We start from the raw sequence: 17689 nt of genomic DNA on the forward strand, positions 1-17689 counted from the left end.
CCGCGTGAAACGAACCTCAAAAAACCAACGGCATCGACTGACGAGCAGACTCATGCCCGAAAATAAAAACACTCATATGATTGCAATAACAATGAGTATCTCAATCTTTTCCGATTTCGATACTTTCCGCAGGAACTATGCTTACGTATCGAAACACATCGAACCTGACGCTTTGAGACCTCTTGTCGTGAAGACCGATACAGGAGAAAAGGATGCCAAATTGTACCCAAAAATTCACATTCCCATACTCCAGAGTGTGAGAGTTCGGTGATTACCGTCCGACTTGGCACGTGAGAATGTGTTGGAGGAAACGATAAAGAGGGAGAGAGCTTAGATAAAGGTTATCGAAATGCAAACAAAACAGGTGTGAGTCTACCTACGGCAGAACAGTGTCGAATGCTAAGCCTGGTGCTGTTGCCAAACCTTCAAATACTATGTCAATATTTATGATAGATGAATAAAATAATTAATTATAAGTGTATGATAGTGATTGGTAAGTGTTCGGGTGTCCTGGCATTCGGGATTTCACGCAACTCCCAAACGATGTTTGAATTCTCATCACGGCGCCTCTATTATTGCATTCATGTGGGTAACATAAGGAGAGAAAAGTTTTCCAAGATGTTTGGCATTACGTCGCACTGCATTTGGGGAAAATTAAATTGGGAGGGGAGGATTAGGGGGGGGGAATTTTTTATTATTCATTCTACTGAAAACAAAGAAAAATTATCTATTTAAAAAATAATCACAGGTGAATTGTGCGTGTAATGATATGTACATTTTGACGGACGGAACTAAATTACAGAAACTGGCGTAAACCTCCCAAAGAGGGCATTAGTCCATTTTTAGGGGACTTAAGAAATTCATCGGCATTAGGCTAAAAGGTCCTATTATGAGACAAGTCTTGGGTAAAAGTCTCATTCAGCTCGAGTTCGCATAGTATTGAAACTTTTGCAGCTTTTCTTGACTTTTAATCAACAAAAAATAATAGAAATACAACATCTGTGAGGAATTTATCGAGCACAGTTCCCTCTCAACTTGCGTTAACAAAAAGTATTTTTCAAATTATAGATTGAAAACTCATTTGTATTTAATCCAAATCCTTAACTACCACCGTCGAAAAAAAAAAGATTTGCGCCAGCACGTAATTTAAGAGAGGAAGTTATTAAAAATTCCCAAGAACCAAGCTTTTCCACGCCTCTTCGGTGGAGAATATACGTCAAGGAAAGTGAACTCGAGCTTCCACGTTGACAGAGGTAAACAGATGCTCTTAACGGCTTGATCAACGGCACCGAGGCCGGTCTTGGGGTACACTGCCATGCTGAGGAAAAACGCCGTATAAGCCCTCAGGAGTTACCAAGTTTCTATTGATAAAATACAGATTATTGGGAAAGTTCTAGAGATTTTTCTTCTAATTTTTCAGACAATTTTGTTCGTAAATTGATCTTAAATATCCGAAAATTTCAAGACAAAATATGCCCAACTTCCTTCCAAAATTAAATTTTCAACGGGGGAAATTTTAGAATACTCGAATGCTCATACGGTGTTTTTCCTTTGATGGGAGTAGAGGTCTTGGAGGTGAGATTCCTGGCGCTAACCTGGAAATCTTTCCGAGGCGGTTCCAAATCTCGTCGAGGATTCTCGGCCGCGTTGCGGGTGCGGGTGTGTCGTCTGTCCCTTCGAGAGAAACCGCGTACGTGCAATCGGAACCCTGAGTCGGATGATGGGTTTTTGCGTCGGTAGTTTTGGAGTAGCGACTTGAATTTGGCTCCGCGCCAGCCCCCCTCCAGATTACGGGACATTATCCGCTCCGCTCCCTAATTGAATAGTTTAGTCGAAACTTGCGACTCACTCCGAGGACCGGGAACTTCGGTGGGGTCCCTCCGGGAACCGTTCATAAATTACCAGGATGTGTAGACTTCCAGAGAGAATATTCCCTGACTTTTTCAGGGCTCTCTCCACATGATGAAAAACACGAGGGTTCTCGGAGTTTTTAGATCTGAGAGCTGTTGATAAGTATGCATACTGCAAAAATGAAGAAAATCTACCACTCATTCTTGAATCATCAGGGTTGCCACAGAATTTGGAAAATTACATTTCCCGACATTTTCCTGATTTTCCTGGCAAATTCTGGAGGAATTCTCTAACGATGGCATCGGTCAGTTACAAAAGGGCTCAAGCACCATAAATGAGAATTCGAGAAAAATTGTAATAACCGTTTTAATTGACCCCTGATAAATCTCAGGGCTCTAAAATGTCAAAGCGCTGAATTAATTAATCACAAAATTAACTATCCTGCAATTTAAAACGGGTTAGTTCATAGAGTTTCTACTGTTTTTCCCCCGTATTTTTATATCTGACGCTTGAGCCCTTTTGTAACTGACCGATTCAATTGAGCAAATTCAAGATTTTTAAAAAGACACAGTTAGAAATAGTTTTCAGGCAAAATTTGTTGTTCAAAACGTCAAACCCACTCGAAAAAGGAAATGAAGGTGATTTGACGATTTTTCCCTGACATTTCCAGGTTTTACGCGTCTAGACAGGGCATGAAGGCATGCATTAAAATACTACGCAACATTGATGAACTTCAAAATTTCACGAGGAAACCGAATCACATACGACGAGAGGTCTTGAAACCAACTCCTGAGCAAAACAGTGAACATTGTGAGGTAAAAATTTTTCCCCAAACTTTCCAAAATGTTTGTGACTCGATGCTTGAGGGCACTTTGAAGTTTCGATCTTTGGAGAACATTTTGATGGGTAGAGGAGGAGTTCTTCAGAGCGATAAAGATTTTATAGAAACTGAGCAAAGGAATAAAGAAGGATAAGAATTCCCGCTCGAAGATTTTAAGTAGGACTGGATAAATACATTTGTGTGATGCAAACCTCTGATTATACTCCATAAATATTTGCATGATTACATGCGTCCTTACAGAAATGAAATCAAGCACAAACACATTGTCGACGGGAAAAAAGTGCTCGTAGAATAAGAATATTAATACCACTTCTTGGACGAGGCTCAACGAATATTTTGCGACAAAAAACACCCAAAGCTGTCAAATCAGACCTCAAATGTTGTCTCCAAAAATTCACGATTCGTAAGATGCGATTTTGAGAAAAAAAACGTTTTGTAAATGTGATTTGTCGTGGTTGGGGGTTCAAAATGGTCAGCGAACGCGTACGATTGTACGCCATTTTTGGTACAAAAACTAGCTGATCTTATAATTAAAACCTATCTTAAGGGTACACTAGACGCAGCCTACATAATGGGACGGGAAAATCAGAACATAAGTCAATTTTCATTGACACATTTACCAGACTTTATTGTGCTACAGTTTCGCCATTGCGCAATTGCTCACAGTAAATCATATACGTGTAAGAAACCTCTACATATCATGCTTCTTGCTCAAGTACCTAATTAAATTGCGGTTTCGAGAGCCGGCACTATTGTAATACATTTAAATAAGGAATTTCTCTGAAAACTAACTATGTCGCTATATAACTTAGTAATAGTTTACTTTATCGGCACAATAGGCAACGCTGGAATTAAGTTAATGTGTAAGAGAAACAACCAAAGCCTCAGTCAATGTCGCATGCGACGGATGTAGAACAGATTTCATTTTAACGCCTGCATGCAATTATTCGGGCTCCATGGATGTCGGTATTGCATACACTAGGATAAGAAGGCGTTTTGACTTCAGACACTTATCGCCTCACCAGTGGCGCTCCGCAGAGCGAGTCAATGAGAGGAGTCTTACAAAATGTGGAAATATTGAAAACTCACATCGATCTCATTACGGAACAGAGAGTTTCTGTGGTTTTCTTGATTTTCTCGTAAAATTTACTTTCAGAAGCACCCCTTACAATTCTAAAAGTGAAGAAATTAACATCAAAATCTGCATTTCTAGTCGGCAATTTCATGTCCAACCTCTCTGAGAGTCTCGTTTCATTGTGTCGCGGGTTTTAATGCGAGGATCTAAAATGACAGAGTGCCCTCGATTTTTCATGTATACTTCAAAGACATCTCTTATAAGCTCTGAGTCTGTTGCTCTACAAATCATGCTCAATGCTCACCACATCGCGATGTCAGAACTGAAGCATAAAAGATACTCACATCCTGTACTTGCATGCAACTATTCGTGCTAAAGCGAAATCTTCGTAGGAAAAACAAAGAATTGAAACCACTCTACCATTTTGGATCCACTGAAGAAAAAATTTCTTAACATACCTATTATTTTGACTTAAAATGTCGACTTTTGTCGACAAAATTTGGTTTTTTGAATTGAAGAGACGATGTTTTGCTATCTTTTTTTAAATTAAACTTACTGATAGCAAAACGACGCTTTTTTTCACTTACACAAACTGATGTTGAGTTAAATCCGCACGGATTTAACTAAAAAAAAAAAGAAAATTGTCGACAAAAATCGACGCTTTAAGCCAAAATAATAAAACAAGCAATTTTTATTTTTAGTGTCCTCTCAGTAAAGCCGTCAAATCCCTTCTTCCGTGGATGGTTACGAATATAGCATGCATTCGGAAACAGAGGGAGAATGATGATGCGGTTCCAGAACATACTTTGAAATCTCGTCAAACAATTTGAAGGACAGAGTTCCAGATTCGAATAACACAGGGATCTAGGGAGATATATGTGTCACCGAACACGCACACACGCATGCGCACCAAGTGCAACGTTGCCAAACTTCCTGCAATAAAATATGAATTTTCAGATAAATTATCGAACATTTTTCGAATATCTCTCGGATATTTTATTCGTATTCAGATCTAAACTATCTAGAAATTTCAAGATAACTTATTTTTATCACTTTTTAAAAACGATCATTATATCGGAGAAAATTCGGCAACTCTCAAATATTGATACGGCGTTTTTGCTTAGGAGCCAGGCGCCATCACTCTGTGGAATTGCCAACTCCTTGACTGGAGCGCGTTAAAAGCCGGATAAACGTCTTATAAACTGCCGCGTGCCGCATCTTAATCCTCACCCCCTCGAGCCACGACTACCCCGGGGCAGGAGGTCGTCCCTAATCTCTATTTACCTTCCACCCATTAGCCTCTGTTTTACCCTTCCGGTTTCCGCGGCAAGGCTGCCAGCTTGTGCGATAAAATGAAGATATTTTACGTAGGTGTAAATTGGGAGGACTGTTGATTTTTCTGCACAATTTTGCAACAGTGCTCTGTATGCAGCCCGCCGTGTTGCCAGTCGTGCTTTTTATCTGGACTTTATCGTGGCAACGGCGAAAAAAAAATTAATTAAAAAAATTAATTAATTAAAGAAACAAGTCCTCAAAACAAAACTATCAAAATTTAAGGCGAGCGGAACTCTTTTGGGGTTTTTTTTAAACCTTAATTTAAGAGTGATAAAATTTCGGTAAATAAAAAATAGGAGAAGAAAAAAATGTTAAATGGCTCTTAAATATTAATGTGGGTTTTTGGTACTAAGTTTTTTTAAAAAAAAGTTATTAGAAAAAAATTCACCAATTAGTCGTTTTTTTAAAATTTTCAAATACCCGGGAAAGAGTTTCTTTTTTGTAAATTTAAGCAGTCGTTTTTTCTTTTTTACATGTTTCAAAAATCTATTTCAAACGTTGAAAATACTGATAAAATCACTTTCATTTCAAAGAAAAAAAGAAAAGCGTCCTTTGCTGACAACCAATTGATTAAGGAAATCTCAGACGGATGCTCCAGTTTACGGCACTTCGAACAACTATTTTAACTCCCCAAAGATCAAATTGCATACCTAACGAAATGAAGGAACTTCGAGTAGATTTGATACGCATGGTTAGTGGCCCACTGGTCAATTTGAGAGTAATATATGTTATTGACATGCTCAGGTTTTTTCGACCTTGAGCAACCATTTTAGCTACACCAAGATTCTACGTCATATCCGGCAATCGAGGAAACTTTGAGCAAATTAATTGGTTTTTAGTTTCTGTGATAAATTAAATAAAAAGGCGCAGATTAAAAAAAAAAACCTACCTCTAGCTCTTATAGCAACGAACACCTCAATCGTCAACATCCGTAAAACCTTTCAATTATTCCTGAATGCGATTTTCTGTGTACACGAGAAGTAAATTTTCCACATCATGTGTAGCTCAAACCGTGCAACTATCCCTCTTTTTTTGCGGAAATATGGCAGCTTGTTTCCAAAATTCATGTCATAAGTATAACACCAAATCGAAGAAAATTTCCGGATGCAAAGTCCCTGAGGCAAAAGCATTAGGGATATTTTAGGGTGGAAAACAGCGTGTGCATCCTTAGCAACACCTGATGGCGCTGGCCAGACCCCGGCTTCAAATATCCACACTGCACGTAATACTAAGATCAACTAAAAGGTTTCTAAAATTAGCTGCGACGAAAAGACATACCCGAATTTCGTCCACCCACCCCCGCGCTTAAACGAGCGGAGTGGTTGTCTCGAGGGGTTTCTTCACTCCATCGATAAAATTCCATTCCGTCGACTTTATTTACAATTACGTAGCTCGTTAGCCAAGAGAGGCGCGTCACCCTCGCGCAACCCCTTCTCCGAAGTCATCCCCACAGATTTAATCTCAAGCGGGGACGGGGACCCACCCTTCATATCACAGGGCCAAGTGAGCAATAGTGCCTTGTTTGTTTTACACTCCTCCCTTTGAGGCGAAGGAGTCGTTATCTCCCCCGCGACGTTGTGCTTCAAAGGTGGACTCGCTTTTGAAACGGAGACCCTCAGATAAACAGAGCTCGGAGGACAAGGTCGTGGAGTAGAGGTTTTCTCGCGAGGCTCCTACGAAAACCTCGTGGGAGAAAGCTCCAGCTGTCTTCGGAGCGACTCTCGGCAGCTTCCAGCGTAGTGGTCTGTGAACTTGGGATCACGCCATTATCAGACGGATATTTTTTCTCCGATCCCGTGGATGGTGCTGTGCCTTGCGGGTGAATGAGGGAACGGAAGGAAATGAAGGAATGGAAAACAAAACGAGCTAGAGTGCCTTCAGAGGGAGAGTATGGAGACTAAAGGATTCAGTGCTGATTGGCTCGTCCATCTTAGGATTTGTTAGGGCTCTCTTGGGTGAAAATAAAAAACAGTAGGGGAGCATGTATCTCAATCATGAAAAAAAAAATTAGAGCTTATCCCATAAAATGGCGGTATTGATCCAATTTGTTGGATGATATGGACATTTCCCGTTCATTATGGTAGTGCCGCCACTCAAATTGGGGTAGTACTGCAACATTCGGGTTAGTAACCTAATTTATCGGGGTATGACCACAATCATTTGGGGTATACGACCAAAATTAATTGGGGTACTACCATAGTCAATTGAGAATGCCCATATAATCCAAAAACCCCTGCTACCTCTTTTTTTCCGTGATTGCTATTTCTTGGTATTTCCGCCCCAATTTTACTTTTTTGACGGAACGAATCAAGTTTATGGCGAGATGTATAAAAAAATCTATTGACAGAAAAGAAAACTCACGAAAATTTCCGGCAAATTATAAAGACTAATATTACAACAAAAAAAAAAAAAAAAAAAAAAAAAAAAAAAAAAAAAAAATTATGACAGGAAAGCTGCAACGTTGCAAAAGGATATACGAGGTTTTGCACTTCGGCCATTAATTTGCTAGAATAAATATACACATTAAAAAAAAAAAAAAAAAACATTTTCACCTACACACTTTGAAATTAACCTGGACAATGTGCTCATAAAAAGCCCCTTAGCGCCTTCATTTTACGAGGATACACCACAAAATAGCCTGTGCGGAAGGATAATTACCCAGCCGAAGAAACGTGGACGGCGGTCTCTAAAAGCGCTCGGGCGGCAGTAAATTACGTCGAAGGCTGACCACTACACCGTCATAACATTTCATCAGCTCAAAGTACAGAGAAGAAATCCCCGCCTCCAATTACGAAAACTCCTTTCGCTCTGGTCGCGAGCCGGCGAGCGAGCGAGTCGTCCGTCCCCGCAATTCTACGAATATCCCTGCCACCCCCTCCTCCGTCCCCCAACCACCCTGTCCACCCCGCGACCGATGCAACCACGACTTGTGGTATGCAGAATAATCCCGTCCTCGAGTTGGGGGCGAGTGGGGGGACGGGGGAGGGGGGCAGGGATCCCTTCACTCGTGTTTGCGAGTCGCGACCCTCTCCCGTGCGGCGTTTCCGGATCGAACGGATGAAGGGTGGGTTCGCGGCGGGGTTCGGGGCGATTTGGTGAGGGCGGGAGCTCGTCGCACGCTTTAAGTTTTGTTTTGTGATGTCGTTCGGTTTTATTGATTGAAAATTTAGCCTCGCTGATCAGTTCGGCGGTGACGGGACAGGACGGGCTGCCTGGGCCCCCGGCCTTCGCTCCGGTCCGTGCGGTCGCAGATGTTCAGACCTTCTTAACGACCTCGCCCAGGGACCGCCAGACCAAGTTCACGGCTAGTGTTCGCTCTCTCATGAGCTTTTTACTTTTCAATTAAGCTGCGGCATTGAAATACTTGCTCACTTGATTCTAGACCACACTGTAGCTCTGCCGAGCTAAGGAAGAACGCCGTATGCGCCTTCAGACATTACCAACTTTCCTCCGATAAAAATTGAAATCACTGGGAAAATTAAGAATATTATTTTCCATGAATTTCAGTGAATTTTATACGCAATTTAATCTAAAATATCAGAAAATTTCGAGAAAAAATATGCACGAATGTTGTCCAACATACATGTTATATCAAAGGAGGTTTGGCAACTCTCGAATGTTCATACGGCGTTCTTCCATAGCACAGTAGAGCTCATTTCAGAACTAAGTTCATGTATGCCCCACTCATTCTGAGTGATAATACAGGACTGTCACAAAATTTAGAAACTGCATTTCCCTGACAAATTTTGGTCAAATTCCCTGAGGGCTGAATTTGAAAATGATGGACAAAGCTATAGATAAAGGAGATAAAAGGGAGGAGGGATCCCCTTTTGGTGGGGAAGGGTGGTGGTAACGAAAAATGGAGGTAGGTAATAGACTAACTAACGGCAACTCACGAGAGACCCCATAGTTAGTGTCACTTAATCCCTTAGTCTAGAGGAACCACCCATTTCAACGAGGAGGATCGCTCCATACTCCCTATGTCTTCTCTGTTTATAGCTTTGCTTATCTATTTCAATAATCACTCCACCAATCAAAACCTCTGTCGTGCGAAAATTCAGGGAGGGTTTGCGGGAAACGTTCACAAAAATTAAACCACCCCGGAGTTATGGCGGTTTCATTTTCGTAGATGAAAAGCAAGGGTTTTGAGGAAAAAACATAATAGAAATTCTAAGCTCCTAAATTTGAATATTGGAGCCAAGCACAGTGCTGGCAGCTCAAAACGCGTACTGGCGCCTGCAAGACTGCATGGATACTTCACGCATTGCTCATATGCACCGTGATGTACGTGCAATGCGTGAAGTATCCTCCGTGGTGTACGCGCAATGCATGAGGTATTCTTGCAGTCTTGTAGGCGCTAATACGGGTCACGCGCTGGTCGCATTGTGCTCGGCTCTGATATTCGAACTCGCGGAGTCAGCATTTGTCAACTCATGGTTTGGTAACTTCCTTAGTCTAGAGGAACCATCCATTTCAACGAGGAGGATCGCTCCATAATCCCTATGTTTTCTTTGTCTATCGATTTGTCTATCAATATAGACAACCATCCCGTTGACAGTTGAAGATATGCCAGGTGGTTAAAAAGACATAATTTTAAATAGTTTTCGAGCAAAATTTGTTGTTCGAAACGTCAAACCCATTCTAAAGACTGTGTCACTGTTTTTCTCTGACACATTCGTCATTTTCTCTGACATTTCCCGGTTTTTCCGGTATCCCTGGCTGTAGCAACCCTGTAAAATATCGTGTGGTTTGAATCAATGGAATTTAAACGTACTCGTGGTGAAGTAACTTCTGAGATTCAATAGCCCCCCCCCCCCCTTGAGATACACTCTCCTCGTGCGTTTATAGTTCCCTTGAGTTTAGTTAGTTCAGAGTCAATATACTGAGTCAGTGATTATAAGCTTTAGATATAATATCGAACTCAGTAGAACCAAAACAAATAACATAACCTCATGTACAAATCCTCCAAGAGTTCATTGCGTTACTGTATTACAGTTTTTTTATCGACAGGTCATGAGTCAATTAAGGACTCATTAGTCATTAAACACGAACCGTGAACCCGAATTTTAGTTTCAGTCTACAATGTTTTATGCATCATATTATGAAATTCGATGATGAAAATTGATGAAATCATAATGAAAAAATCACGATGTTCACTCACATGGTAATGACGTCGATCTCTGTGTTTTCCGAAGGATAAAGTGAACGCGAAAACATTTATTGTTTATTCGAAGAGAGGATAAACTAATCTAGTTTAATCCAGATCTAAATTGAGAATTTCTTTTCGGAAATTATGAACTGAATCGTTTGAATAATTCATCTTTTTGGCACAACCGCATGTTGTTTTGCATGCTCATGACGTTGGTTACTGAATTGGATGAAATTACGCTAAGAGGAAACTATGTACAAATGGATTAAATCAGACAGAATTATGATGCGCGCGAGTCCAATGTACATAATGCCTTTTTATATATTTCATGTGTACATAGCTCGTTTTAGCAGACATACGTCCAACTAGGGTATTTACTTTAAAAATTTATGAGCAAATTAGTGTCGGAAAAAAAACTTCGTAACCTTCATAATTCACGACACTCAACACTTGCGCAAACGATTGTACTTGCGTTAGCCCTGGGTAAAAAATAAAATCAAGTTATTTTTGAGCCTGGGCCTATTCACAAACGATCGTTCGCTGTGTTCGGCACTGAGAGGATTAAGACAATGCTGTCTCGTATTAATTCAATTCTGCTTTGTGTGTTTTGCGTAAGTACTGCTCTAGTTGATGTATGAATTTTGTTGTATATTTTAATCCCACACCCACCCCCCACCCCCATACATTTTCTGAATTTAGGATTTGTCATTACGTAAAATGAATGAAAACATGAAGCGAGCAATTTAAATATTTATAGTTTTTTTTCGAAAAGCCCTAACTTGCTATTGGTTGACTGGCAGAATTTTCTGTAATCGATGATTAAATTAGTTTGCACTTGATTCCTAAGCAAGAATTTATCGTCACTTACACATCTTCGTTTTTGTATTTCTCTCAGTCCACCACCTTTTAAAATCGACTAGTTTTATTGATTCATGTAGTTCTTAATATCAAGTTGAGCAAGTTTATTTTCCTTAATTGTTTGGCGATATTCCCAGAGTCCCCCTTCGATGTTGTCAAAGAAGCCCATAAGTGTATTTCCGTGTTCATCACTGATGTTATCGACTGATAAGTGATGGAATTAGAAAGATTGATGTTGCTATAAAGTAATTTTGTTTTTGTGAAACAAATTTCAGATAATTTTGATTAGGCCTCTCCTTGCGATGGCCGCAGCTATGGACGCACAAGTTCTGGACTCGGGATTAGAGGAGGTATTTCCAAAATTCTATTCTTTTATTCAAATCTTTACATAATTCCGGAAATCCACGAAGAATAACAAAATGCCCAGGATAGGAAATTCCTTTATAGAGCCTTAATTATGGGGTGACTGAAAAAAAATGTCAAATCTCCAAAATTGAGCATTTTCACTGAAGTTGGGACATAATTGCGGGTTTGTATTCGTCTCTGAGTAACAAGATAAGAGCAACCAGTAAATATGATAAAAATAATGTTCAAAGAACAAGAGAGAAGTTTGGCACAGGAACTATTTTATTTTTTCCAGCGCAGATTAACGAAAATGTGGTCCTATAGGAAACATGTCATTTAATAATTTTTCTAGTTTCACTATAGGCCCCTCCAAATTCTTCTTGATAGGCAGAATGTTTCTACGGATCTGGGTGTTCCCTGGGAAATTTTAAAACCATCTAGTGCAACATACACACACACCGGGGGGGGGGGGGGGGTGGAGATCAGGGCCTATTAATGAGCGGGTCTCATATCAATATAATCACTATCTTTTTTAAAAGTAAGTTTAAGGTCCGAATTCTAAGACGTTACTCGGAACTTCCTCGACTCGATGCTCGAAATTGCTATATTTTACTATGTCGAAGTTTTGCATCGTGCTACATTCCTTTCTCAATGCATCTTGAAATGATTGTAGGGACAACTTTCCCGGAGAGTCGTTCCCGACGACTTTGCCGAATTTGAAGAAGAGGAAGAAGAAGATGAGCCGAGGGGATTGTTAGAGCGGAGAGGAGGCAAGGGAAAAGGAGCCAGCACCAATGGCAGGACTAACGATGTATACGGATGAAGAAATTAAGCCAAAGCACACGTTCAAATGCTGAAATCTTTTAACAAATATTTCAAATAGTTCATAATTCAACTCGTCACCTTCCGGCCAAAGTATCACAAGCTAGGTTTGATAATTCGCGACGTTTCAAAATTTCCGCAGCCTTTTTTTTTTTTTTTTTTTTTACAGAGAAATGGTTCAACAAAGCTGTCCAAAATTTCAATGATTTTCAATGATTCAACCAACAATTTCGCTGTAAAAAAAAATACATCGGCCGGAAGGTGACAAATTATGTCCGCTCACTGGGAAAGAGACTTTAGTACCAACAACTTAAAAATATAGATGCTACTAGTTAATTTTTCTGGTGGTAGTGTTTCTTGCTGAAGTATCTCGCGAGAATTTCGGAACTAAAATATCAAACCAGATGGAAGTTACAGGGGTCTAAAATGCAGCTTAAAAAGCAGAATTTTAAGAGAGAGAGAGACGAGAGAGGAAAAACGAACATTCAAAGGTTTAATTGAACATGTTCGCGGCAACGGAATAAAGGACGTCTTACGTGAGTTGAAAATGAACTGAACTATGCATTTTGCAATAAGGCATCGCTATTTCTGGCTCTTCCATACAAATACTTACCTATACATAAATAAATACTCCCATTTTCAAAATTCTCTGTACAGACGTTAAGAGCCTGAGACGCTGAATGTTTTAAAATTTACTAACTAACTAACTTAATTACATTTAAGTTGATTTTAAGTAAGAGATAGTGGTATCTTACTGCAAAATTTAGTCCAGCATTTCTTCCATTATGCTTCAGAGAGACAAAAATCAAAGAGACCCCCATAAAAAACTTCAATTCCGATTTTCAGCTGAAACGGGCCCACATAAAATAGCCCCTGTTGAAAAAAAAGTATCTTCATGAACTAAAGACTCTTTCTCCAGGGACATAGTCACGCATTACATATATTTGTGATATATTTCAAAAAAAGTGTGATACAATTTAATGACCAACAAATGATCAATTTTTAATATGAATTTCTATTAGAAAATATATGCCTAGCCAAAATCGACTTTTTTGTATTGTTTCCTCAAGACATTCATAAACGAAAAACAGAACTGGAAAAAAATGAACATAAAAAATGGAATGGTTCCAGTGCCGAGACTTGTGGCCATAAATGAACTTAAACATCATCATGTTATTTATACCAGAGTGCGTTTACTTTTAAAGCAAAACGACTCCGTTTTGCTTACAAAAATCCACTATGGACTCTGGACAGAGACGAATACAGACCCTCTTCTTTGATAGCATAATGACGCTAAAAATTTGTTTTTTGCAGCATATCTGGAAGCAATAAAATGTTTCAGAGACGCTTCTTAAAAACCGGGAAAAACTGGAACGTCTTAAAATGATTTCGAAACTTTTAAGGAGATTACTCAAGGTGACATTCATACGTTTTAAAAATGATTTGGTATGCTAATGGAGTTGGTCCTGGGTACTATGGTTTCCTAATGACGGACGGATACTTCAGTTTTCGGAACTCTGCCACTCACGTACATCAGTTTATTCTTGGTAGATGTTCAGAAACACTTGGAGCAATTTTTTATCATTCTTTCGTTTGGTAAAGTTTTGAGCACATTCTACACGTAGATCAATAGCCAACGAGAAATGGTTAAATTGCGAAACCTCCTATCTCCGTTTGCGACGTTGCAGACTTCCTGTCATAATGAACTTTTTTTTTAGGAAACGTGATTCACCGTGATTTCTTGAAAACTTCCTTAAATTTTCTTCTCTTTCAACAGAATATTCCGTATGAATTTCAAGCTATAAAGTTGATTTGTTTCTCTGCAAAATAATTAAATAGGAGCGAAAATTTTATAACAACGCAATGATGATACGTAGTCTCATTAGCACATTAGCTATTGACATGACGAAAGTAGCTGCCTATTAGAGAAGGTGAAATCCCCGTCATGAAAAGGTTTCAACATTAAGCCCTTGATTTTGTCTATGGAGATAATAACCTGTAACTACAATTAATATTGTATTCAATTATGGAAAACCTTGATACTCGAAAATTCCATAATTTGGAACATGGTTGACGTAATCCCTGAGAGTGATTATTTTTTAGCAACTAAAATCGTTATCGCTATTTGACACATCAATAATGAAAATACCAAACCACGTTCTCGGTTTGCGTTATTGCAAATCCCTTGTCAAACTGAAATTTTCCGGATAAAGTCTGATCATATATTCCGTCAAAAATTGTGTTAGATTTTTCTTCCATCATTCAAAAATATTCCCTTCAAATTTCGCGCAAAAATGCCGTGATAATTTCTCCAAAAAAATGATATACAACCGTAGATTTGCATGGACCGCAATCGAGATCTATGGCTCGGTAGTTAAATGGACTGTTTGAATGTGTTCAAGTGTTTATTTCGCAAGCGAAATGTTGACAACATTTGACGAGTCATAAATTTATGATTATTGATTCAGTAGTGAGAAGTACCCAACCAACGTCACACAAGGTAAATAAAACTACATTCCCACGGACTGGACGTCACTTTATTTTGAAAAAAGTTTCCGATATAACTAACAGAGGTTGTCGGTCAGGGAAACCGCCGGTTGAGACAACCTAAGTTTTTGGTAAAGAATACGAGTCGCAGTATGGAAAACCGAAGATTTGGTTATTTGAGTCAAATATAGATTTCAATAACCTAAAAGTTCGGTGTTCCACACGAGTTGAAGTCCCCTTCCCCCCTCCCACCGTTAAAATTCAAGTTGGAATTTAGGAAGATACACTTGAGATCATGTTTTTGCTTACACTACAACCGCATAGTATCAATGTCTAATACAGGGAGAAGGACCGGGGTCAATCATAAATGACGACCGACATGTTTTCCGATTTTTTATCCCTCTCTCTCCTAACGTCAGGATCCTTGATCTTTATATCTCACTTTCCTTTGAAAGGGTTATTCAAACAGCCCTATAGATCTCATCTTCCCTCCCATAGGCGGATTTAGACACTTTGACTGCCCCCCAGAATATGGTCAACATTTTATAAGGATCTAAATGCAGTTTGATACAGTTTGATACATGCAGTACTTCCTTCTTTGTTCCCTCTTTCCTCTTCTTTTTTGTTGGGCGAACGAGGAGTGGCCTCTCGCACCCCCTGAATTTGCCTGTGTATCTCACCTAAGTACCTGACCTCATTTGAACCCAGTTTTACAGAGACATACCAGGTTACATTTTTTTTAAAAAAAGACTAGCAAGTAGGTTTAAATTCAACTAGATGTAAACTTTCTCCTGTTGAAAATTCAAGGTCCAGAACAAATATTTTCAAGAAGAAAAAAGTCGTCAAATTTTGTTCTTGATATTGAGTTTTATGGAGGTGTAAAATTATTCTTAAAATATTTTATCCGGTTTCAACTCGATGCAACTTGTTGCGCCTCTGGTAAGCTCCGTCCATTTACCTACACGGCCTCGTTACTAAACTGTCTATGAAAACGCCTCTCGCTACATTCCATACATTAAAAAAAAACTCCGTCCGTGGAAGCCGTACTTACAGGCTATACAGGGTGTCCCAAAAGTCCGTACCCCCCCCTCGTAACTTTTGAACGGTTAGAGATAGAATAACGAAACTTTGGGAATGATTCTATCTTAAAGGGGACCATCTTCTGGGGGGGTCAAAATTTTTGTCCCCCCCTCAGGGGGGGCGCGGGGGCCCCCAACTTTTTTTTTCAAATGGCAACCCCTATCTTGTGATACACTATTAGAAAGAGCATAAAAAACTAAGACTTTTGGCGCAAGCTGCAAATCAATATCTTAATTTTTGACCGAGTTATGATAGGTCAAAGGTCAAATTTGACCTTATTTTCAAAAAATCATATCTCCGGTTCAAATTATCGTAAAGACAAGAACAAAACGGGAAACTTTACCAAATTGTAAGCACTTTTAAGTAAAAATCACAGCAATTACTTCAAACTAATTTTAAGGGGGGCTTCCGACCCCCAAATACGTCATTTTAAAGGTCACACGATATTCTCGCGAAATGAGCCAATTTTCCCTTATTTTTCCTCAACATTATCTTAGTGAGTTAAAAATTAGTTCAACATTGCGTTTTCAAGTCCCCAAATTTCGAAGAAAGTTTTAAAAAAAATGAAATTTCAATGGTTGAATTGAATCACCTTAAATTTTGTTTTTTGAACTTTTCCCGAAATTTGGGGACTTGAAAACGCAATGTTGAACTAATTTTTAACTCACTAAGATAATGTTGAGGAAAAATAAGGGAAAATTGGCTCATTTCGCGAGAATATCGTGTGACCTTTAAAATGACGTATTTGGGGGTCGGAAGCCCCCCTTAAAATTAGTTTGAAGTAATTGCTGTGATTTTTACTTAAAAGTGCTTACAATTTGGTAAAGTTTCCCGTTTTGTTCTTGTCTTTACGATAATTTGAACCGGAGATATGATTTTTTGAAAATAAGGTCAAATTTGACCTTTGACCTATCATAACTCGGTCAAAAATTAAGATATTGATTTGCAGCTTGCGCCAAAAGTCTTAGTTTTTTATGCTCCTTCTAATAATGTATCACAAGATAGGGGTTGCCATTTGAAAAAAAAAAGTTGGGGGCCCCCGCGCCCCCCCTGAGGGGGGGACAAAAATTTTGACCCCCCTAGAGGATGGTCCCCTTTAAGATAGAAACATTCCCAAAGTTTCGTTTTTCTATCTCTAACCGTTCAAAAGTTACGAGGGGGGGTACGGACTTTTGGGACACCCTGTATAGATACCGTCAGCGTTCCGAGCTCAAAGGCCGAAAGTTCCGGGCGTAGGACCCGGACCAATGGAAGCTACAGCTCCGGCACCCGGAGCTTTCGGCCTGTGAGCCTGGAACGGATGGTTTTTTTCAGTGTGTTAACCGTCTTGAAATAATTATAGGGACACATCGATCGTAGAACCATACCTGAGTTGGACGAATTCGACGACGATGGTGGAAATGACGAGCCGAAGAGATTACTGGAACGTCGTGGAAAGAACGGTGGCAGGGGCAGAGGGGGAGGACATCATCACTCCCACACTCCCGCCCCTCCTCCCCCGGCAAGAGGTCACTGCACCAACGACCAATACGGATGCACCAACTGAACAGCGCCAAACTTTGGACTCAATTCTAGTATTAATTCTCTCAATTGATCTGTTCTGGATTAACTTTCATTATTTTTTAGATTTGATAAAGATAATGAATGAAACCATTTCTTATAATCAAATCTAGCCATGGAGATGACGAAAAAGTTTCCTCTCATCATGTATATAATTGGACGCGTTTCTGCTGAATGGAACTTTGTGCATAAGACGTAAGCCCTGAGACCCATGAGGATGTATGCGTAACAGGGCTCACGTCATGCTGCACATAGCTCCATTTGGCAGAAATAGTCCAATTATAAG

At 39.6% G+C, this 17689-nt stretch overlaps 2 protein-coding genes across 10 annotated transcripts in view; one reads left to right on the forward strand and one right to left on the reverse strand.

The window, feature by feature from the left end:
• Nucleotides 1–17689, reverse strand: part of bru1 (bruno 1) — a 554208-nt gene that overhangs the window by 399037 nt on the left and 137482 nt on the right. The window lies entirely within an intron of this gene.
• On the forward strand, nt 250–15824 carry LOC140224409 (uncharacterized). The gene is made up of 3 exons (XM_072299145.1): nt 250–2666; nt 11385–11459; nt 12128–15824. Exons 1-3 carry the CDS (start codon nt 2544–2546, stop codon nt 12275–12277), a joined length of 348 nt encoding a protein of 115 aa, XP_072155246.1. The 5' UTR covers nt 250–2543; the 3' UTR covers nt 12278–15824.

Source organism: Bemisia tabaci, chromosome 4, assembly GCF_918797505.1.
Source record: "Bemisia tabaci chromosome 4, PGI_BMITA_v3".
Taxonomy (NCBI): domain Eukaryota; kingdom Metazoa; phylum Arthropoda; class Insecta; order Hemiptera; family Aleyrodidae; genus Bemisia; species Bemisia tabaci.

Bases quoted from the DNA above. Each gene is read 5' to 3' on its own strand.
- LOC140224409 (XM_072299145.1), top strand. From the start codon at position 2,544: ATGAAGGCATGCATTAAAATACTACGCAACATTGATGAACTTCAAAAT. The intron at 2,667-11,384 runs GTAAAAATTTTT...AACAAATTTCAG, and splicing joins AAAACAGTGAACATTGTGAG to ATAATTTTGATTAGGCCTCT. The intron at 11,460-12,127 runs GTATTTCCAAAA...AAATGATTGTAG, and splicing joins TGGACTCGGGATTAGAGGAG to GGACAACTTTCCCGGAGAGT.